The sequence below is a fragment of the Schistocerca americana genome, chromosome 4 (assembly GCF_021461395.2).
Source record: "Schistocerca americana isolate TAMUIC-IGC-003095 chromosome 4, iqSchAmer2.1, whole genome shotgun sequence".
NCBI lineage: Eukaryota > Metazoa > Arthropoda > Insecta > Orthoptera > Acrididae > Schistocerca > Schistocerca americana.
In genome coordinates, this window is record NC_060122.1 from 831,600,532 (window position 1) to 831,624,287 (window position 23,756).

A 23,756-nucleotide genomic window follows, 5' to 3' on the forward strand; every position below is an offset into this window, starting at 1 on the left:
TGAAAAAATGTCTGACATACTTACAGTAGCTGATTGTTTAGGTATTTGGGCAAGACCTGCAGCAGCAGAGCCTGAGTACACTGTTCAATGTCAAGATGAAAGACAGCTAATGCTAAATCGGCTCCTCTGTCCAGTTCTTCGCGATGGCGATACTTCATCACTTCCTGAAATGCATGAATTATTCATAAATCGTCATATAATATAAGTTCTCAGTGAAAGAGCTAAAGATTCTTTTCAGCCAAACACATGGAAATTCACAACATAACAAGGCTACGTACAAAACATTAGCAAACATAACAGCTGTTGCTCCGAACGTCTGAGCCAGTATGATTGCACTGATGTAATCAAAAAAGTGCACATGATCATTAGGTTTCAAAGTTTGCTGTAATTCTACAAATATGCCATGTTTGTTGAGAAAGCAAGGAATTTTCGAAGCTCAAGAGGAAGAAATTGCTCGATAACTCACCTCACTCATTTTTCTTGGGAGGAGAATAATACTTTCTGTTATCATTATTTTAAAATTTGTAATCTTATCAAAGAACTAAAATAATATGAAAAATAAATCCTGAAGCTTGGTCCTTTTTTAGTATGTATTACTGTTAAATATACACCAATTACATATGTGCCAGTAAGGCTTTAAATAACAGCATAAATGGCCAGTTTCCAAGGCCCGATATTCTTCTATGTGGCTGGTCTCCAAAGTGTTAATAAAAGTAATGAAGACTATGGTTTAATGTCTGATTTATGACTACATCATTAAAGGTATAGAACAACATTAATTATAAAGGCAGTGTAAGAAAAAGGACTGTGTTCAATTCAAAGGAAACACCAAGCCATTTGTGTCATCAGTTCAGGGAAGCACTGGACAAAGTAACTCTGGATTGCAGGACGAGGATTCAGCCCTGATTCTCCTGAATACTTGTCCAGTTTCTTAAGCACTGTAGTAACTTTTTTTTTTATAAAAAAAAGCTATAACTATTTCTCACCAGCACATACAGAATAGTAAAACAAATCAAACTATTGATCCATATTAATAGAAAACTTAGGTTGCTGGAATATAATATGTATATTAGGGTAGTTTGATATGCACCAAATAGAAGACATGCTGAATAAAAGGCTTGCATGTATGAAACAGTATAAATTGCTTAGCTTTCACTTTCAGGCAAAACCCTCTTCAGAGATAAAAAATCTTTTTCCTGACACTAAAGTCCGCTTGCGGTAAGTAGTGATCTTGGCTGGAGTGGATTATGAGGAAACAGAAAGAGTGCAGAGTTGAGAGGGGGCAGGGGGTTTCGACAGGACAGGAGGGAGTTAGGAATGATCAGGTTGGCGAGGGTCATGTAAGTGTGTTAGATTTGTGGGGGTTGGGGACATTATTCACTTACTACATCCAAAAATTCATCTAATGAGTAGAAGGAGTTGCCATTAAGAAATTCTTTTAATTTCCTTTTAAATGCTATATGGCTATCTGTCAGACTTTTGATGCTATTAGGTAAGTGACCAAAGACTTTCGTGGCAGCATAATTTACCCCCTTCTGAGCCAAAGTTAGATTTAACCTCGAGTAGTGAAGATCATCCTTCCTCCTAGTGTTGTAGCTGTGTACACTGCTATTACTTTTGAATTCGTTCGGATTGTTAATAACAAATTTCATAAGTGAATATATATATTGTGAGGCTACAGTGAAGATCTCTAGCTCTTTAAATAAGTGTCTGCAGGATGATCTTGGATGAGCTCCAGCAATTATTCTGATTACACACTTTTGTGCAATGAACACTCTTTTACTCAATGATGAGTTACCCCAGAATATGATGCCATACGAAAGCAGAGAATGAAAATAGGCGTGGTAAGCTAATTTACTCAGATGTATATCGCCAAAATTTGCAATGACCCTAATAGCATAAGTAGATGAACTCAAATGTTTCAGCAGATCCTCAGTGTGTTTTTTCCAGTTCAATCCCTCATCAATGCATACCCCTAGAAATTTTGAATATTCTACCTTAGCTACCAATTTCTGATCAAAGTCTATATTTATTAATGGTGTCATTCCATTTACTGTGTGGAACTGTATATACTGTGTTTTTTCAAAGTTTAATAATAGCCCATTTGCAGAGAACCAGTTAATGATTTTCTGAAAAACATTGTTTACAATTTCACTAGTTAATTCTTGTCTGGTGGGTGTGATAGCTATACTTGTATCATCAGCAAAAAGTACCAGCTTTGCATCTTCGTGAATATAGAATGGCAAGTCATTAATATATATTAAGAACAGTGTGCAAGAGAGATAGCAGGTATTTCCACTGAGGCGAGAGTAGGGGATGACTTGGAGGAATTAAACAAGGGGTTAGGTGGAAGATTCAAAGTTGAGAGTCAAAGGGGTATGTAAGGTTACAATGAGCAAGCTTGGGTTGATAGAAAGTAACAGGGGGCTGATACAGTACATGATATGAAACAGTAATTGCAGTCAACCAGTGTGCAGTTTGTCTTCTTCATGTGGGATGTGCAAGTCCTTTTCTTGTAGTACTGACTTGGCCCTCACTATTAGACCTCTCACTGTGCTGCTGGACCAATCTCATATAAATGTCTGCTATTAGTAACTTATATTTATTTTGAATTAGATCTGCACATGGCTCTATCATGTTGAGTATTGTGCATGGTATGTCACCATTACCCACATTTTTCTGCTTGCCAGTTTACATAAATTGCAACCACGTGGCTACAGCACAGCTGTCATATATTGATTATTGTCCACTTTCTGTTAATCATTGCTATCCACTTATTGTTAACTGTACCTAATGCTACCATTGCATCTTCATATCTTATAACTATGTTAATCTTAGGTAGGAGTCCATTTCTATTTCATCAGAGTTTTACTCACCCAGTTTGTGAGGTCTTTAGCTTATCCTGGTGCTCACTTATTACCTTACTGCCTACGACTTGACTGAGAGAACAAACAATATTGCACTTCTAAAATAAACAACAACGAAAATTGTTCTCCCTGCTGTAAGGCTTGCCCTGTGCATCCTCCTACCACACCTATATCAGCCCAGTAACAAGCAAAATGTATACTATGAAAGGGAGAGCAAACAGTGAATCAACATGTTGTTTACCAGTTGTTACGTAAACAATGTTCAGCCTTTTACATTGCCATGACTACCAAGAAGTTATCAGTGAGAATCAATGGCCATAGGCAAAGGGTATGTGTATACTGGCAACACACAATTTCTTGTTGCAGAGCATGCTCTACAACATAACAGTCACGACCTCAGTGCCCGTTTCACCACATGTGCCACCTGGATTCTTGCCCCAGACGCCAGTTTCTCACAGCTCTGTACGTGGGAACTGGCACTACAACACATCCTTGGTTCTCGCTACCCATTTGGACTTAATTTACATTAATTTCTTCAGCCTCAGCATTTCTTCACAATAACTCTTCTTTTCTTCTCTCCCTATTAGTTTTCTACATTGTTCACTTTCTGATGCCTCTGCAGCTGATGACCCACGCATGTGTCCGTGTTAACAGCACGACATTGACAACTAGAACTGAAATTGGCATGTGACCATCGGCACTGGACGTTGGTTCAGTGGTGGAGAGTTTCACGATCTCATGAATCCAGATACATTCTTCATATGCTGACGGGAGAGAGCAAATCTGGCTTCCAGGGGAACAGCCCCTTGACACTCGTGCTGCGGGATGGAGACAATCTGGCGGTGGCTCCATTACGCTCTGGGAAAATTCACATGGGTATCCGTGGGTTCGGTAGAGCTCATGCAAGGCACCATGGTGGCCAACAAGTATTGTACACTGGTTGCAGACTACATACACTCCTTCATGACGATCATATTTTCAGGGGGAAGTGACATTTTTCAACAAGTTAATGCGCCACATCACAAGGCCAGGAGCGTGATGGAGTGGTTTGAGGAACACAGCAGTGAGTTCCAATCGATGTGATCGTCCCCCCAACCTGTCAGATCTGCACCCGATCGAACATATCTGGGATGTGATTGAATGTGGCGTTAAGAGCTCATTGGCCTCACCTCCCCGGAATTTACGGGACTTAGGTCACTTGTATGTGCAGATGTGGTACCAACACCTAAAGCAATCTACCAAGGCCTCATTGCTTCCATGCTATGACACATCGCCACTGTTATCCATGCCAAAGGTGGACATAACAGCTGCTGTTAAGTCGGTGGTCATAATGTTCCAACTGATCAGTGTAAGTCTCCTATATTGTAAATAAAAATGGCAACCATACGTCATCACTTGCAGCACATGCGTTTACACAGTCTGATTATGGCCACTGGCTGATAAGAAGTGACACCTCCACTTTGCAATGCTTATGTGATTGCTGTCGCAAGAAAATTTTCGAAGTTAATGATAGCCACTGAATGTTATCACTCAGTCCAATATTTTCCTGAACTTATGCATTTGTCACACTTTCTGCTGTTTTGAATATAATAGAGGGAAACATTCCACACGGGAAAAATATATTTAAAAACAAAGATGATGTGACTTACCATACGAAAGTGCTGGCAGGTCGATAGAAACACAAACAAACACATACATACACACAAAATTCTAGCTTTCGCAACCAATGGTTGCTTCATCAGGAAAGAGGGAAGGAGAGGGAAAGACAAAAGGATGTGGGTTTTAAGGGAGAGGGTAAGGAGTCACTCCAATCCCGGGAGCGGAAAGACTTACCTTAGGGGGAAAAAAGGACGGGTATACACTCGCGCACACACACACATATCCATCCGCACACACACACAGACACAAGCAGACGTTTACTTCTGCTGTTTTGGTTACACAGCATAGTATCTACTTATTTATTTTTTTAATTGCAGGCTTTACATTCGTGTGTTTTTGGTCCACGTATTGCGCGCAATGGTTTACGACTGGGGCGGAATGCTTAAGTGTGCTCTAGATCGCAGCAACGGTAGCATTTAGAAACTGCCAGGTAAACTCTGGATCTGAGGGCTTGCAATCTTATATGCATACAACTCTTTGTGAATAGCACATTCTGCACTTAAGGGGTCACTTCTCTTACAGTATATAGTGAAACAAAACACTGGTAATCAGTTTAGCTTCTGATCGTGTACTGACGTCGGACTTGGCTTAAGGCTCAATAATTTTTCCACTGAAGTTCACCCCAAATATCTCTTGCAGAAATTCATCTTTGATGTTGGTAGGTACCTCATATATACTGCTAAGAGGTAACTTCTCTTCTTATGAGCTTCACATTTGGTACCCAGTATTTCTGAGGCTTTGTCCATAAACTTCTTGCAGATTTTCTGGTTACTTGTTTCTGTTTCGACAACACTTGCAGCTCTTATACTTTATCTGATCCTAAGATGACATTTATCTGGATTTGATTCTTTTAGCGAGTGTTTCTCTCACGTGTTTAGTATATTATTTACTTGTACATTTTAAAGATGAAGTTGCAAAGTGTGTAGTCTTTCACTGTTAGATCTTGGCTGCAACTGAGAATATGTTTTTGTTCACCGAGTCTGTAGCAGCAATGACGTTACGTGATAATGTTGTTTGTTGTTGATACTTTCTGAACTTTGCATTTACTGATACTACAGTTTCAATCCTGAATTTAAACTCAGAGCAATCACAAGCAGCTATTTTGTGGTGTAGTCTTGCATCTTCTACCTGCAATTTCTCTATCTGTGCCTCTAGCTTAGATTGTTAACATGCCCTGGGGATCGGTTTCTGCATCGATGACACTTCACTGAAGGAATCTTTTTGGCCTTCAGATTTCCATGATTTTGACCATGAAGGACATATTGTTCAAGACAGTGTGGTAGGTTAGTATGTCTTTATTTGGTACATCATTTTCGGGTGGAGTCACACATCCACAGTCCATGATGCTCAGGTGTAACTGTGGGAAATTCAATGGTAGCAGTGGCCTATTTCAACAGATGTTATCTTCGATGGCACATTTTATGGCAAACAATACCTATATGTGATGAAATGTGATTACTTCTGCTTGTTAGTGTATGCACAGTTCAATGATGTGATCACTTTCCAGCTAACTAGCTTGTAGTGATGAAAGATGTATCTATTGTTTCTTCTTAGCTATCACAAGTATTTATTTCCAGGGCACACAGTCAGTTATGTTGGCTCTGCATGTATTGCAGTTTGATGTTATAAAGTCACTGAGCATACACCTGCTACGTATTGTAGTTTGGTGTTGTAAGGTCACTGAGCTCACACATTCTAGTTAAGCTGTGCTCCTCATCACACTGTTAAGAACTCAAATGTACTAAGCACATTGTGTGACCTGCTTCTGTCTACAAACACCCACATTCTATTTGCACACTTTCACAAGTGAGGCTCAATTATTGGGGGGTGCACTATTGATCTTTGTGGCCTCTTATGTATCTATGTGTACTTCTTCAGTTTGTTCCACCTCACTTACATCTAATACAATATGGATAAATACAAATCTACTCACCAAGTGGCACAAAAGATGATGCATTTAAAAAGACTTGGAAATGTGCAAGCTGTTGGAGCTAGTGGAATCTTCTTCTGGCAGAAGTACTGAAGGGGTAAGCACAGGTAAGATTTAGGAAATCAAGAGCATTATGGAAAAGTCATCCAGAAGCCTAGGTCAGGGGAGACTTATTGGATAGGATGAGAAGGAAAGAGAATGTCCATCAAAGTAATTTTTAACATATTCTATTCTACAATACTTCATTATAGTTAAGGAAATAATTTTATTAATGTTTATGGGTTTTAATGCTTTAAAAGTGTATCTTAATCTCTCCTCATGCTTCTTTTATTGATGGGCAATCACCATTTGTGTATAAACACTGCAAAGTAATGAAGAAGAAACTAAGGGCATAGTGGAATCAGTGAAAGTAAAAGACTGTTTACTTATTCTGCACCGAAACTGATGAAAGATAGCAGCTGTTTTAGTAATTATTTATGTTTCACACACTTTGCACCGCACACAAAAAATGTATCTCTGGTAAGGAAACAAAAAATATTAAGTATACATACACACTTTCTTTCATAAATTAATTCATTATATTGATGATTTTAATTTTAATTTAAATAAAATCATTTACTGTGCACACAAAGTTGCTATTCAATCCCACCATGAAAAAGAATCTTCATAGATGTGGAACTAGTGAAGGTAAACATTAACAGAGAAGAGTACCTTTGCAGGCAGTATTACAATTAACTATCATTAATATGCTGTAAGTTATTTGTGCTTAGTACAGCCATATATAAAATAACACATTTGGCAGAAAAGCAAATACTCTGACACGAAACGCTGCTTTCCACATTACATTAATAAGCTGCTGTGTTTTTGGTATTATTGCTTGGTTTACTTGAAAATCTGAAAACTGTCTAACATAAGAATATGGATCTATTTACAAAGTAGATCATCATTTTTGAAGCTGCTAACAGGAGGCTTAATCACCAAATGTAAATGCACGTTCTGAAGATTCTCTTGAATATGTCTGTGCACCAATTCCTCAACTGTGGGAAAACTGGAAAAGAAGACAATTGAAGCATGTGAGATTGGTGCTAAAGAATGATACTGAAAACTAGGTGAACTGAACAGAAAAGGAATGAGGAGCTTCTCCACAGAGTCAGTGAAGAGAGAAAAATATGGAAACACTGGCAAGAAGAGGGAATAGGGTGACAGAATGTGTGTTTAAGACATCATGGAATAAATTCTATGGTACTATGGGCAACTGTACTGGGTAAAAGCTGTAGAAAAAGACAGAGATTGGGAGAAAAAAAATCCTTGCTTTATGTCTAAAAGGTCATTGACTACTAGGAAACTGACAACCTCACATTTGCGACAAATGTGAATAAGATGTGAATTCTGCTTCAAAATGGAAATTTTCATAATAAATGCTATTTCACAGTAAACTTTATCCAGATAAAGTATGTTATTAGATATAGTTTAAGACAGCTTATTTTCTGCATGTTGTTGTTGTTGCGGTCTTCAGTCCAGAGACTGGTTTGATGCAGCTCTCCATGCTACTCTATTCTGTGCAAGGTTCTTCATCTCCCAGTACCTATTGCAACCTACATCCTTCTGAATATGTTTAGTGTCTTCATCTCTTGGTCTCCCTCTACGATTTTACCCTCCACGCTGCCCTCCAACACTAAATTGGTGATCCCTTGATGCCTCAGAATATGCCCTACCAACCGATCCCTTCTTCTAGTCAAGTTGTGCCACAAATTTCTCTTCTCTCCAATACTATTCAATACCTCCTCATTAATTATGTGATCTACGCATCTAATCTTCAGCATTTTTCTGTAGCACCACATTTCGAAAGCTTCTATTCTCTTCTTGTCTAAACTATTTATCGTCCACGTTTCACTTCCATACATGGCTACACGCCATTCAAATACTTTCAGATGACTTCCTGACACTTAAATCAATACTTGATGTTAACAAATTTCTCTTCTACAGAAACACTTTCCTTGCCATTGCCAGTCTACATTTTATATCCTCTCTACTTCGACCATCATCAGTTATTTTGCTTCCCAAATAGGAAAACCCCTTTACTACTTTAAGTGTCTCATTTCCTAATCTAATTCCCTCAGCATCACCTATTTAATTCAACTACATTCCATTATTCTTGTTTTGCTTTTGTTGATGTTCATCTTATATCCTCCTTTCAAGACCATGTCCAATCCGGTTCGGCTGCTCTTCCAGGTCCTTTGCTGTCTCTGACAGCATTACAATGTCATCGGCGAACCTCAAAGTTTCTATTTCTTCTCCATGGATCTTAACACCTACTCCGAATTTTCCTTTTGTTTCCTTTACTGCTTCCTCAATATACAGATTGAATAACATCGGGGACAGGCTACAACCCTGTCTCACTCCCTTCCCAACCACTGCTTCCCTTTCATGCCCCTCGATTCTTATAACTGCCATCTGGTTTCTGTACAAATTGTAAATAGCCTTTCGCTCCCTGTATTTTACCCCTGCCACCTTCAGAATTTGAAAGAGAGTTTTCCAATCAACATTGTCAAAAGTTTTCTCTAAGTTTACAAATGCTAGAAACATAGGTTTGCCTTTTCTTAATCTATTTTCTAAGATAAGACGTAGGATCAGTATTGCCTCACGTGTTCCAACATTTCTACGGAATCCAAACTGATCTTCCCCGAGGTCGGCTTCTACCAGTTTCTCCATTCGTCTGTAAAGAATTCGTGTTAGTATTTTGCAGCAGTGACTTATTAAACTGATAGTTTGTTAATTTTCACATCTGTCAACACCTGCTTTCTTTGGGATTGGAGTCATTATAGTCTTCTTGAATTCTGAGGGTATTTCGCCTGTCTCATACATCTTGCCCACCAGATGGTAGACTTTTGTCAGGACTGGCTCTCCCAAGGCTGTCAGTAGTTCTAATGGAATGTTGTCTACTCCTGGGGCCTTGTTCTGACTTAGGTCTTTCAGTGCTCTGTCAAACTCTTCACGCAGTATCATATCTCCCATTTCATATACATCTACATTCTCTTCCATTTCTATAATATTGTCCTTAAGAACATCGCCCTTGTATAGACCCTCTATATACTCCTTCCACCTTTCTGCTTTCCCTTCTTTGCTTAGAACTGGGTTTCCATCTGAGCTCTTGATATTCATGCAAGTGGTTCTCTTTTCTCCAAAGGTCTCTTTAATTTTCCTGTAGGCAGTATCTATCTTACCCCTAGTGATATATGCATCTACATCCTTACATTTGTCCTCTAGCCATCCCTGCTTAGCCATTTGGCACTTCCTGTCGATCTCATTTTTGAAACGTTTGTATTGCTTTTTGCCTGCTTCATTTACTGCATTTTTATATTTTCTTCTTTCATCAATTAAATTCAATATCTCTTCTGTTACCCAAGGATTTCTACTAGCCCTCGTCTTTTTACCTACTTGATCCTCTGCTACCTTCACTATTTCGTCTCTCAAAGCTACCCATTCTTCTTCTAGTGTATTTCTTTCCCCCATTCTTGTCAATCGTTCCCTAATGCTTTCCCTGAAGCTCTCTACAACCTGTGGTTCTTTCAGTTCATCCAGGTTCCATCTCCTCAAATTCCCACCTTTTTGCAGTTTCTTCAGTTTTAATCTACAGTTCAAAACCAACAGATTGTGCTCAGAGTCCACATCTGCCCCTGGAAAAGTCTTACAATTTAAAACCTGGTTCCTGAATCTCTGTCTTACCATTATATAATCTATCTGAAACCTGTCAGTATCTCCAGGCTTCTTCCATGTATACAACCTTCTTTTATGATTCTTGAACCAAGTGTTAGCTATGATTAAGTTATGCTCTGTGCAAAATTCTACCAGGCGGCTTCCTCTTTCATTTCTTAGCCCCAATCCATATTCACCTACTATGTTTCCTTCTCTTCCTTTTCCTACTATCGAATTCCAGTCACCCATGACTATTAAATTTTTGTCTCCCTTCACTATCTGAATAATTTCTTTTATCTCATCACACATCATATTATCTGCATATAAACATCAAAAAGTTATCAATTTTCAGTTACTGGTATGGTGAATCCCAGTTTGGAAAGTAAATGTGCGAATGAATGAGTTTGCAAAACAAAGAGTGCAGTTATGCACAAATGCAATGATGTACTAGTGCACTCAAGATTCACGCTCCAGTCCCACATCAAACTATGGGCAGCTGAATGGTCTCCATTAGATAAACTCTGTGTATGGCAGCAAAAGTTCCAGACATGGTATTTAACATCTTAGACCAAAGAAACACTTACATTAGTCTGCTAGCTAAAGTTGGTATAGTGTAAAATTGAAGATACTATAATGTGGCAGTTTTAGGTGAGGGGTGTTTTGAGCTATGGTTGCACAAGATACCATAGAGATTGGGCCTGAATAACTTCATTTACAATGCTGACAACCTCAGCAAGCATTGCATGGTAATTGTTACCAAATGCTTTGTGCAGTTAACTTGCTCTGGATTGCGCGTAGCTCAATTTTTTTTTATTTTGAAATGAGTGAAGAGGCTAATCCTGGTCCAAAGCAGGGTTTGAGTACAGCTCTCAGGACAACAGAAGGGATTGGCAATCCATTTGCCAGTTCTGCTTCCGTAGAAATGCAGAACACGGCTGTAGGCTGGCTGGCCTGCAAGAGTTTGGTTGGTTGGTTGGTTAATTCGTGGCAGGAGACCAAACAGCGAGGTCATCAGCCCCAGCAGATTAGGGAAGGAAGTCAGCCATGCTCTTTCAAAGGAACCATCCCAGCTTCTGCCTGAAGCGATTTAGTGAAATCAGGGAAAACAGGACGGCTGGACGCGGGTTTGAATTGTCGTCCTTCTGAATGCGAGTCCAGTGTGCTAACCACTGTGCCACTTCGCTTGGTCCTGTCAGAGGGAGGTGGTGCTTTCTCCCCCCCACACTGAACCTCTTGCATCACACGTACAAAGTTCTTGTTTGTTTACGCTCATGGATACCTGCTACACTGTAGTGTCCACACTACAGGAACAACACCAAGAATCTATCTACATCTACATCTACATCCATACTCCGCAAACCACCTGACGGTGTGTGGCGGAGGGTACCCTGAGTACCTCTATCGGTTCTCCCTTCTATTTCAGTCTCGTATGGTTCATGGAAAGAAGGATTGTCGGTATGCTTCTGTGTGGGCTCTAATCTCTGATTTTATCCTCATGGTCTCTTCGCGAGATATACGTAGGAAGGAGCAATATACTGCTTGACTCTTCGGTGAACGTATGTTCTCGAAACTTTAACAAAAGCCCGTACCGAGCTACTGAGCGTCTCTACTGCAGAGTCTTCCACTGGAGTTTATCTATCATCTCCATAACGCTTTCACGATTACTAAATGATCCTGTAACGAAGCACGCTGCTCTCTGTTGGATCTTCTCTATCTCTTCTATCAACCCTATCTGGTACAGATCCCACACTGTTGAGCAGTATTCAAGCAGTGGGCGAACAAGCATACTGTAACCTACTTCCTTTGTTTTCGCATTGCATTTCCTTAGGATTCTTCCAATGAATCTCAGTCTGGCATCTGCTTTACCGACGATCAACTTTATATGATCATTCCATTTTAAATCACTCCTAATGCGTACTCCCAGATAATTTATAGAATTAACTGCTTCCAGTTGCTGACCTGCTATTTTGTAGCTATATGATAAGGGATCTATCTTTCTATGTATTCGCAGCACATTACACTTGTCTACATTGAGATTCAATTGCCATTCCCTGCACCATGCGTCAATTCGCTGTAGATCCTCCTGCATTTCAGTACAATTTTCCATTGTTACAACCTCTCGATACACCACAGCATCATCTGCAAAAAGCCTCAGTGAACTTCCGATGTCATCCACCAGGTCATTTATGTATATTGTGAATAGCAACGGTCCTATGACACTCCCCTGTGGCACACCTGAAATCATTCTTACTTCGGAAGACTTCTCTCCATTGAGAATGACATGCTGCAATCTGTTATCTAGGAACTCCTCAATCCAATCACACAATTGGTCTGATAGCCCATATGCTCTTAATTTGTTCATTAAATGACTGTGGGGAACTGTATCGAACGCCTTGCGGAAGTCAAGAAACACGGCATCTACCTGTGAACCTGTGTCTATGGCCTTCGAAACCCATGCTGATTCCTACAGAGTAGATTTCTAGTCTCCAGAGAAGTCATTATACTCGAACATAATACGTGTTCCAAAATTCTACAACTGATCGACGTCAGAGATATAGGTCTATAGCTCTGCACATCTGTTCGACGTCCCTTCTTGAAAACGGGGATGATCTGTGCCCTCTTCCAATCCTTTGGAACGCTACGCTCTTCTAGAGACCTACGGTACACCACTGCAAGAAGGGGGGCAAGTTCCTTTGCGTACTCTGTGTAAAATCGAACTGGTATCCCATCAGGTCCAGCGGCCTTTCCTCTTTTGAGCGATTTTAATTGTTTCTCTATCCCCCTGTCGTCTATTTCGATATCAACCATTTTGTCATCTGCGCGACACTCTAGAGAAGGAACTATGAATTGTGAAAAAGAGTTATTTCAGTTCTACTTCCACCTTGTTGGGTCTACATGTTGCCAAGTATGGGTTGCATGGCCCATGAAAGGATTCTACAGTATGCTAATCAGGGCTTATATGTAAAAGATTGAAAATGTGTGTTCCGCAGATTTCGCAAATTTAACACTAGATGGGAAGAGAAAGACAAATACAAGAAACACCCTAAACCAGAGAAATCTTTCTTCATATGTGAGAAGATACTGTTGCTATTTAACAGAAGTGGTCATTACCTGAAAAATAAGATAATATGCATAAGAACGTGTTTGCAAATAAGAAGCACATGAATGCGATGACGTATCGGTGTGCTCAACGCTCTGCTGCTGCACTAATTGTGGGTGGTTGAATGGTCTGTATACATGTAGCACAATTTAATACAGGGCTCAGCCTGGGACCTGGGGTCACAGAACAAAGAAACACACGCGTTTTTGTGCTTCCTTAAGTTCAGAAATTGGCAGGTGGTGGGTGGCTGCATGGATGGTAGTGTCAAATACTGGTGAATGATGGGCCTGAACTTCCTCATCTGTGACACTGCTAACCTCTCACTGCACACAACTGCATGATAGACTAACCAGATATTTTGCGTTGTGTGTTGCTCATTGTTTTCTATTCTTATTTAGAAATGATTGAAAAGACTAATCCTGGTACATCCCAGAGTTCAGTTACAACTCTCACAACAGCAGAAGGGATCAGCAATCTTAGAGACCAGAAATGCAGAACACGGGTGTAAGCTGGATGCCCTGCGAGGAGGAGGCTGGGCTTGTTTTTCTGCACTGCTCTTCTCCCTTCTGCTACTGAAAATTTTAGTTTGTTTATACTCATGGCTGACTGCCAGTTTATGGTGTCCACACTATGCACTACAGTCACTGGAAGACAAAACCCATGAACTTATTTCAACAACAAAAAAGTCTTCCTCTAATTTCGGTTCCACATCTAAGCTAAGTATCTTGTCAGTTCTATCTGTAGTGGCACCAAGTATGCGTCATATCGCTATAAAAGTGTACAAAAGCTTGAAATCAACATTCTGCAGATTTTATGTGTATTGAATTGGGTGGGATAAGAAAAATAGTTTTGATAAACACGAAAAATCAGGAAGGCATTCTGTTCCTGTGTGGGGAAAATGCTACTAGTTCCCAAGAGAAACAATCATTTGTTGATAGCTAAAATTAAAGCAAACAGAAGAAAACAAGCAAAGACCACAAAAGAGAGAGAGAGAGAGAGAGAGAGAGAGAGAGAGAGAGAGAGAGAGAGAGAGAGAGAGAGACCTGTTGTTGATTTTGCAAAAGCAAAGATTCCAGTCAAAAAGCTTCCATTTTATTTAACAGACAGCAGAGATGCTGAGTCGCAGATAGGCACAACAAAAAGTCACAACTAAAGCTTTCAACCATTACGGCCTTTGTCAACTATAGCCCCCCCCCCCCCCTCCCCCCCACACACACACCACATGCAAACGCAACTCACACATGCGACTGCAGTCTCAGGCAACTGAAACCGCACTGTGAGAAGCAGCAACAGTGCATGACGGGAGTGGCGACTCTGTGGGGGTAAGGAGGAGGCTGGGGCAGGGAGGGAAAGGGATAGTACGGTGGGGGTGGCGGACAGTGAAGTGCTGCAGGTTAGATGGAGGGCTGAGGAGAGGTGGGGGGGTTACCGGAAAAGAGAGAAGTAAAAAGACTGGGTGTGATGGTGGAATGATAGCTGTGTAGCGCTGGAATGGGAACAGGGAAGGGGCTGGGTGAGTGAGGATACTGACTAACAAAGGTTGAGGACAAGAGGGTTATGAGAAGGTAGGCAGTATTGCAGGGAAAGTTCCCACCTGTGCACTTCAGAAAAGCTGGTGTTGGTGGGAAGAATCCACACAGCACAGGCTGTGAAGCAGTCATTGAAATAAAAGATCTCATGTTTGGTAGAGTGTTCATCAACAGGGTGGTCCATTTGTTTCTTGGTCACAGTTTGTCAGTGGCAGACAGGTTGTTGGTTGTCATGCCCTCATAGAATGCAGTACAGTGGTTGCAGCTCAGCTTGTAGACCACATGACTGGTTTCACAGGTAGCCCTGCCTGTGATGGGATAGGTAGTGTTCGTGACCGGACTAGAATGGGTGGTTGTGGGAGGATGTGTGGGACAGGTCTTGCATCTAGGTCTATAACAGTGTTATGAGACACGAGGCAAGAGGTTGGGAGCAGGGGCTGTGTCGAGGTGGATGAGGATATTGTGTAGGTTCGGTGGGTGACGGAATACCACTGTGAGAAGGGTGGGAAGGATAGAGGGCAGGACATTTCTCATTTCAGGGCACGACAAGAGGTAGTCAAAAGCATGGCGGAGAATGTAATTCAGTCGCTCCTTTCCTAGGTGGTAGTGAGTTATGGGGGGAATGTTCCTCTGTGGGTGGACGGTGGGACTTTGGGAGGTGGTGGGGGACTGGAAAGATATGGCACGGAAGATTTGTTTTTGTACAAGGTTGGGAGGATAATTACAGTCTGTGAAGGCTTCAGTGAGACCCTCAGTATATTTTTTTAAGAGGGACCGCTTGTCACTGCAGATGCGATGAACATGGGTGGCTAGACTGTATGAAAGGGACTTCTTGGTATGGAATGTGTCGCAGCTGCCGAAGTGGCGGTATTGCTGGTGGTTAGTAGGTTTGATATGGACAGAGGTACTGATGTAGCCAACTTTGAGGTGGAGTTCAACATCTAGGAAGATGGCTTTTCAGGCTGAGTAGGACCAGGTGAAGCAAATGGGGGAGAAGTTGTTGAGGTTCTGGAGGAATGTGGATAGGGTGTCCTCACTCTTGATCCAGATCACAAAGATGTCATCATTGAATCTGAACCAGGTAAGGGTTTTAGGATTCTAGGTTTTAGGAAGGATTGCTCTAGATGATCCATGAATAGGTTGGCATAGGATGGTGCCATGTGGGTGCCCATAGCCATACTCCAGATTTGTTTGTAGGTAGTGCCTTCAAAGAAGTAATTGTGGGCGAGGATATAGTTGGTCATGATGACTAGGAAGGAGGTTGTTGGTTTGGAATCCGTCGGATGTTGAAAAAGATAGTGTTCAATAGCTGTAAGGCCATGTGCATTAGGAACATTAGTGTAAAGCGAGGTGGCATTAATAGTGACGAGCAGGGCACCATGTGCTAAAGGGACAGGAACTTCAGAGAGTTGGTGGAGGAAATGGTTGGTATCTATTATAGAGGGGGGGGGTATCTTCGGGGCAATAGGTTGAAGGTGTTGGTCTACAAGAGCAGAGATTCTCTCAGTGGGGCCACAGACCTGCTCCCACAGAAATATATAATTTTTTTTGTTATTTATTTTTTACTTTGATCCTTGTGACTTCTTGGCTATTTTAATGAGTTTTCACCTTTCACTATCGTGGACTCCCTCAGATTCCATTTTGTTTTCCCTTTTTGCATCCATTTCATTCTTTTCGTGAATTGTCACACAAAAATTTTGTGTATTGTTGTGAAATTTTTCGGATGTTAAATTATATGTTATGTATGTAATTTTTCGCGTTTTTCCCACCATCATGGATCATTGCTTCTTCCACCTGTGTCAGTATAGGAAAGATTCCTCATCCCTGTTAAGATCCCAGTCCCACATACTGTTCCTGCGTTATTGCTTGGCTCATGGAATCCCCCCAAATGGCCTTACCATCAAATTATCTTTCTCTGGCTACCACCTCTCCTTCCACAATGACATCCACCTGTTCAGATTTTGCAAGTCCTTAGCCCTCACCAATATAGTTCTGCAAAATCATATCAACCAAGCCCAAGCTTCCTTGCAGTACCTTATCTCCATCCACAAAATTCTCCTGCTATGCAATCCCAAATTTGTGGAACTCATAACACACAGTGAAACTCTTGCCCTGCAGGAACTTGAGCAACTTGCATAACACCACCTCAAAAAGCTCTCCATCCTGCTCACTTCCTACTCCCGCCTTGGAGTACCACTGTCCACCACCTCTACAACATCCTCCAACCCTCCCCCATGTCCCCTCATAGCTGACAAACCCTGTCTCGCAGAACTACTACACTAACCCCATCCTCCAAAATTCCCTCCCACCACCGCACATAACCCATAACCTAAACAGACACATAACATAGTCATGAACCTTTCCTCCAGAAGTCTTAGCACCACAGAAACATCAGTCCTTTCCAAAGGCCTCACCTTTTTCCCCACTCCAAAATTCAGTCACGCAGGACTAGTTAAATAACTTCCTCCTTCTCCCGCTCCCTACAGTGGAAACACTTTTTCGCCACCAACCCGACTAATCAGACTCAACTAAAAACCAATATTGAACCTTGCCTAACTCAGTTCACTCCTCTATCCGACCGTGATCTGCCCCCACTTCCTCCAAACCACCCCCGTTAACTTTCCAGAATTTCTTAACCTCAAACCTTGCCTCATCATCATTCCCCAAATCCCTCAACACGCAAACTAACCTTACATCTGCAGAAAGAACTGTAGTCCACCATCTAAAAACTGATCCCACCTGCAGACAAAGGCTCCACCACTGTTGTTTTGAACCTCAAGGATTACCTGACAGAAGGACTCCACCAGCTGTCAGATACTTCTACCTACAAACCTTGCCACAGTGATCCCATTCCAGAAATGCAGCAGGACCTCCAGTTGCTACTCAAATCCTTTGGCCCATCTCAGAACCTCTCCCCAGAGTCCATCTCTCTACTCATCCATACCACTCCCCACTCTTCTACCTTCTACATGCTTCCTAAAGTCCATAAACCTAACCACCCCGGACGCCCATTGTGGCTAGTTACTGCACCCCCACTGAGAGTATCTCTGCTCTTGTAGACCAACACCTTCAACCTATTGCCCGGAACCTACATTCCTATATAAAAGATACCAACCATTTCCTCCACCGACTGTCCAAAGTTCCCGTCCCTTTACTACAAGTTGCCCTGCTCATCACTATTGATGCCACCTCCCTTCACACTAACATTCTTAATGCCCATGGTCATACTGCTACTGAACACTATCTTTCCAAATGTCCGACATATTACAAACCAACAACCTCCTTCCTAGTGGTCATGACCAACTATATCCACACTCACAATTACTTCTCTTTTGAAAGCATTACCTACAAACAAATCTGGAGTACGGATATGGGCACCTGCATGGCACCGTACTATGCCAACCTATTCATGGGCCATCTAGAGGAATCCTTCCTGAAAACCCGGATTCCTAAACCCCTCACCTGGTTCAGATTCACTGATGACATCTTTGTGATCTGGATTGAGGGTGAAGACACCCTATCCACATTCCTCCAGTACCTTCACCTGGTCCTACTTAACCCAACAAGCCATCTTCCTAGATGTTGAACTCCACCTCAAAGTTGGCTACATCAGTACCTCTGTCCATATCAAACCTACTAACCACCAGCAATACCGCCACTTCGGCAGCTGCGACACATTCCATACCAAGAAGTCCCTTTCATACAGTCTAGCCACCCATGTTCATCGCATCTGCAGTGACAAGCGGTCCCTCTTAAAAAAATATACTGAGGGTCTCACTGAAGCCTTCACAGACTGTAATTATCCTCCCAACCTTGTACAAAAACAAATCTCCCGTGCCATATCTTTCCAGTCCCCCACCACCTCCCAAAGTCCCACCGTCCACCCACAGAGGAACATTCCCCCCATAACTCACTACCACCTAGGAAAGGAGCGACTGAATTACATTCTCCGCCATGCTTTTGACTACCTCTTGTCGTGCCCTGAAATGAGAAATGTCCTGCCCTCTATCCTTCCCACCCTTCTCACAGTGGTATTCCGTCACCCACCGAACCTACACAATATCCTCATCCACCTCGACACAGCCCCTGCTCCCAACCTCTTGCCTCGTGTCTCATAACACTGTTATAGACCTAGATGCAAGACCTGTCCCACACATCCTCCCACAACCACCCATTCTAGTCCGGTCACGAACACTACCTATCCCATCACAGGCAGGGCTACCTGTGAAACCAGTCATGTGGTCTACAAGCTGAGCTGCAACCACTGTGCTGCATTCTATGAGGGCATGACAACCAACAACCTGTCTGCCACTGACAAACTGTGACCAAGAAACAAATGGACCACCCTGTTGCTGAACACTCTGCCAAACATGAGATCTTTTATTTCAATGACTGGTTCACAGCCTGTGCTGTGTGGATCCTTCCCACCAACACCAGCTTTTCTAAATTGTGTAGGTGGGAACTTTCCCTGCAATACATCTACCTTGCCGTAACCCTCCTGGCCTCAACCTTCGCTAGTCACTGTCCTCACCCATCCAGCCCCTTCCTTGTTTCCATTCCAGCACTACACAGCCAGCATTCCGCCATCAAACCCAGTCTTTCTACTTCTCTCTTTTCCTGTAATTCCTCCTCACATCCCCACCTCTACTCTGCCCTCCATCTAACCTGCAGCACTTCACTGTCTGCCACCCCCACCATACTATTCCTCCCTCTCCCTGCCCCAGCTTCCTTCTTACCCCTACCCAGCCTCCATTCCCATCATGCACTGGTCCTGCTGCTCGCAGTGTGGTTTCAGTTGCCTAAGACTGCAGTCACGTGTGTGAGTTGCGTTTGCGTGTGTGTGCATGTCTGTCTGTCGTCCGTTGCTGACAAAGGCCTTAATGGCCGAAAGCTTTAGTTGTGACAGTCTTTTTGTTGTGCCTATCTGCGACTCAGCATCTCGGCTATATGGTGTGTAACAACTTTCCTTTTCATAATATTCTCACTTTCCATCCTGGATCTTTCACTGTTTGATTTTATTGTACACACAATTTCAAGAAGTAAGGTTTCATTTTCAGGCACATTGCTTGGCAACCTTTTAAATTAAACACACACACACACACACACACACACACACACACACACACACACGAATATTACCAATAATGGATGCTACATTTTAACATTCCTTGGCAATAACATTATTAATGAAAAAGTGAGATTAAGTGTTCAAAAATCTTTGAAATGTTGTTTCTTTCTTTTTTTACCAAGATGTATAAAATGTTTATTTCACATAATATTTTTGGTATTTACTTTTCAAATAAATACTTCACTTGAGGTTATGATTGCAGGACAACCGACATAGAAAATAGGAATAATCACAGAGATGTCACAATTTCACTGTTTTGTGGAATATACCTGGCACAGGTAAAACTGTGTACTGGAGCAGAAAGTGAAAAATCATAAATGCTATTTAGTGGCAGTGCTTTACCTGGTGTATCCATAGTGAGAAAAAGCTTCAACTACTCAATAATTCCTTCTTGTATCTTACCAACTGCACAAAGCCCATCCCTGGATGCCGTGGGATTAAAAGGTCCACAGAAACAATACAGTGAATCATTAGATGTGAACACAGCCTCAGGGACATTATTAGGATCATGGTTTTACTCTCTTGTGGTGTATACACTTTAAACACTTCTGAATCTTTAAAACTGTGTCCCTTTAAAATTTACCAACCCATTTCGAACACACCACCATAGATCATCACTGCGTACTACCAACATCAATCCCTTCATGGCCATGGAATAGATTTTGTGCCATCAAACCACTAATAAAAACTGACAAACTTGAAAATTAATCAGTTTTTAGTACTTTATGTGTGTTCTATTACTTATTTTCTTTTTCTCTGCTATGGATCTCAGCAAAGAAGGGAAAGCAGAAAGGTGGAAGGAGTATATAGAGGGTCTATACAGGGGCGATGTTCTTGAGGACAATATCATGGAAATGGAAAAGGATGTAGATGAAGATGAAATGGGAGATATGATACTGCGTGAAGAGTTTGACAGAGCACCAAAAGATCTAAGTCGAAAGAAGGCCCCGGGAGTAGGCAACATTCCATTAGAACTAATGACAGCCTTGGGAGAGCCAGTCCTGACAAAACTCTACCATTTGGTGAGCAAAATGTATGAGACAGGCGAAATACCCTCAGACTTCAAGAAGAATATAATAATTCCAATCCCAAAGAAAGCAGGTGTTGACAGATGTGAAAATTACCGAACTATCAGTTTAGTAAGTCACAGCTCCAAAATACTAATGCGAATTCTTTACAGACGAATGAAAAAACTGGTAGAAGCCAACCTCGGGGAAGATCAGTTTGGATTCCCTAGAATTGTTGGAACACGTGACGCAATACTGACCCTATGACTTATCTTAGAAGTAAGATTAAGGAAAGGCAAACCTACATTCCTAGCATTTGTAGACTTAGAGAAAGCTTTTGACAATGTTGACTGGAATACTCTCTTTCAAATCCTAAAGGGGGCAAGGGTAAAATACAGGGAGCGAAAGGCTATTTACAATTTGTACAGAAACCAGATGGCAGTTATAAGAGTCGAGGGACATGAAAGGGAAGCAGTGGTTGGGAAGGGAGTGAGACAAGGTTGTAGACTCTCCCCGACGCTATTCAATCTGTATATTGAGCAAGCAGTAAAGGAAACAAAAGAAAAGTTCGGAGTAGGTATTAAAATCCATGGAGAAGAAATAAAAACTTTGAGGTTCGCCGATGACATTGTAATTCTGTCAGAGACAGCAAAGGACTTGGAAGAGCAGTTGAACGGAATGGACAGTGTCTTGAAAGGAGGGTATAAGATGAACATCAACAAAAGCAAAACAAGGATCATGGAATGTAGTCGAATTAAGTCGGGTGATGCTGAGGGAATTAGATTACGAAATGAGACACTTAAAGTAGTAAAGGAGTTTTGCTATTTGGGGAGCAAAATAACTGATGATGGTCGAAGTAGAGAGGATATAAAATGTAGACTGGCAATGGCAAGGAAAGCGTTTCTGAAGAAGAGAAATTTGTTAACATCAAGCATTGATTTAAGTGTTAGGAAGTCATTTATGAAAGTATTTGTATGGAGTGTATCCACGTATGGAAGTGAAACGTGGACGATAAATAGTTTAGACAAGAAGAGAATAGAAGCTTTCGAAATGTGGTGCTACAGAAAAATGCTGAAGATTAGATGGGTAGATCACGTAACTAATGAGGAGGTATTGAATAGAATTGGGGAGAAGAGGAGTTTGTGGCACAACTTGACCAGAAGAAGGGATCGGTTGGTAGGACATGTTCTGAGGCATCAAGGGATCACCAAATTAGTGTTGGAGGGCAGCGTGGAGGCTAAAATCGTAGAGGGAGACTAAGAGATGAAGACACTAAACAGATTCAGAAGGATGTAGGCTGCAGTAGGTACTGGGAGATGAAGAAGCTTGCACAGGATAGAGTAGCATGGAGAGCAGCATCAAACCAGTCACAGGACTGAAGACTACAACAACAACAACAACAACAACAACATGGATTCTGTGTTTTGTCTTCGCCCATTGTACATAAAATCTACTCTGTTGACCACTGTGAAGTGCATGGCAGATGATATTTCCCATTGTACTAGTTATTGGGACTTCTTCCCATACCACTTATTTACAGAGTGCGGCAAGAATAACTGGGTAGAGGCCTCTGTGCATACAGTCATTAATCCAATCTTCTCCTCAAAATCCCTATGGCAATGATACATAGGAGGTTGTTGTATATTGCTAGAGTCATCGTTTGAAGCTAGTTCTTGAAACTTTCTCAGGATAATTTTCATCTCAATTCTAGTGTCCACTTGTAACATTTCTTCAGTACCCCCGTGAAACTCTCCCACAGGTCACACAAACCAGTGACCATTTATGCTGTCCTGTTCAATATCTCCTGAAAGCCCCATATGATTGTACTTTTGACGATAAGCATAGAAGTGGTACTGGTTCAAATGGTTTTCAGATGTTGAGAAATACTGCATCTACTTGACTGCATCCATGGCTTTCAGGATGTCACATGAGAAAAGTGAGAGTTGAATTTCAAGTGACCTATGTTTTTGAAATCTGTGCTGGTTGGCACGGTGGAAGTCCTTATGTTTGGTATACCTCACTATATTTGAGGTCTGAATATGTTGTAAGTTTCTACATCAACAAATGGGTATCAATAAGACATTGAAGTTATGAACAAACTGTAGTATTCACAGAAAATAAAGTAGCATCATTTATATTTTGATTTTTCGGGCCTGACAAAATAAATGCTGTTGATGTAATGGAGCTGCAAAAATCTGATGAAGTATTTTAAGATTGTCAGTTGAATAACTGTGTTAGCCTTGAAGAAACGTTTTGATCAGGTTGCAAAAATATGAAGTATTCATGTTAATCTGTAATTTACAGCAAAAGGTATAAAACATAACTCGTAACAATTCAGACTACTGAAAACTTGTTTTTGAAATCATATCATCGATAACATGCTTTCCTTTTACCAAAAATTGAATTATAATACTTTAAAAATTGTTGTAATTACGTTTGTAGTGAAACCAAACTGAGAAATTTGCTGTAATGAATGTTGTATTTGTATGGTGTCTTCAAAAATGGATATTCAGTGTTTTTACAACCCTACTTAATGGGGCTGTAAAACGTACCTTTGACACACATTCAATAACCCAGTAACAAATAGGACAAAGGAAACGAAAGTAGTACGAGGTGTATTCAAGTTCTAAGGCCTCTGATTTTTTTTCTCCGGACTGGAAAGAGATAGAAACATGCGCATTGTTTTAAAATGAGGCTGCGTTCATTGTCAATACGTCCCAGAGATGGCAGCACCATATGGCAGATGGAATTTTACCGCCAGCGGCGAGAATGAGAACTGTTTTAAATACTTGAAATGGCAACGTTTTCCTTACTTGAACAGCGTGCAATCATTCGTTTTC

At 41.3% G+C, this 23,756-nt stretch overlaps 1 protein-coding gene across 1 annotated transcript in view; it reads right to left on the minus strand.

Annotated features, from left to right (window-relative positions):
* Nucleotides 1–23,756, minus strand: part of LOC124612453 (mediator of RNA polymerase II transcription subunit 24) — a 150,461-nt gene that overhangs the window by 12,948 nt on the left and 113,757 nt on the right. The window contains exon 16 of the mRNA XM_047140679.1: nucleotides 25–164. Within this exon, the coding sequence (XP_046996635.1) occupies nucleotides 25–164 (140 nt within the window). The remainder of the gene's footprint in view (nucleotides 1–24; nucleotides 165–23,756) is intronic.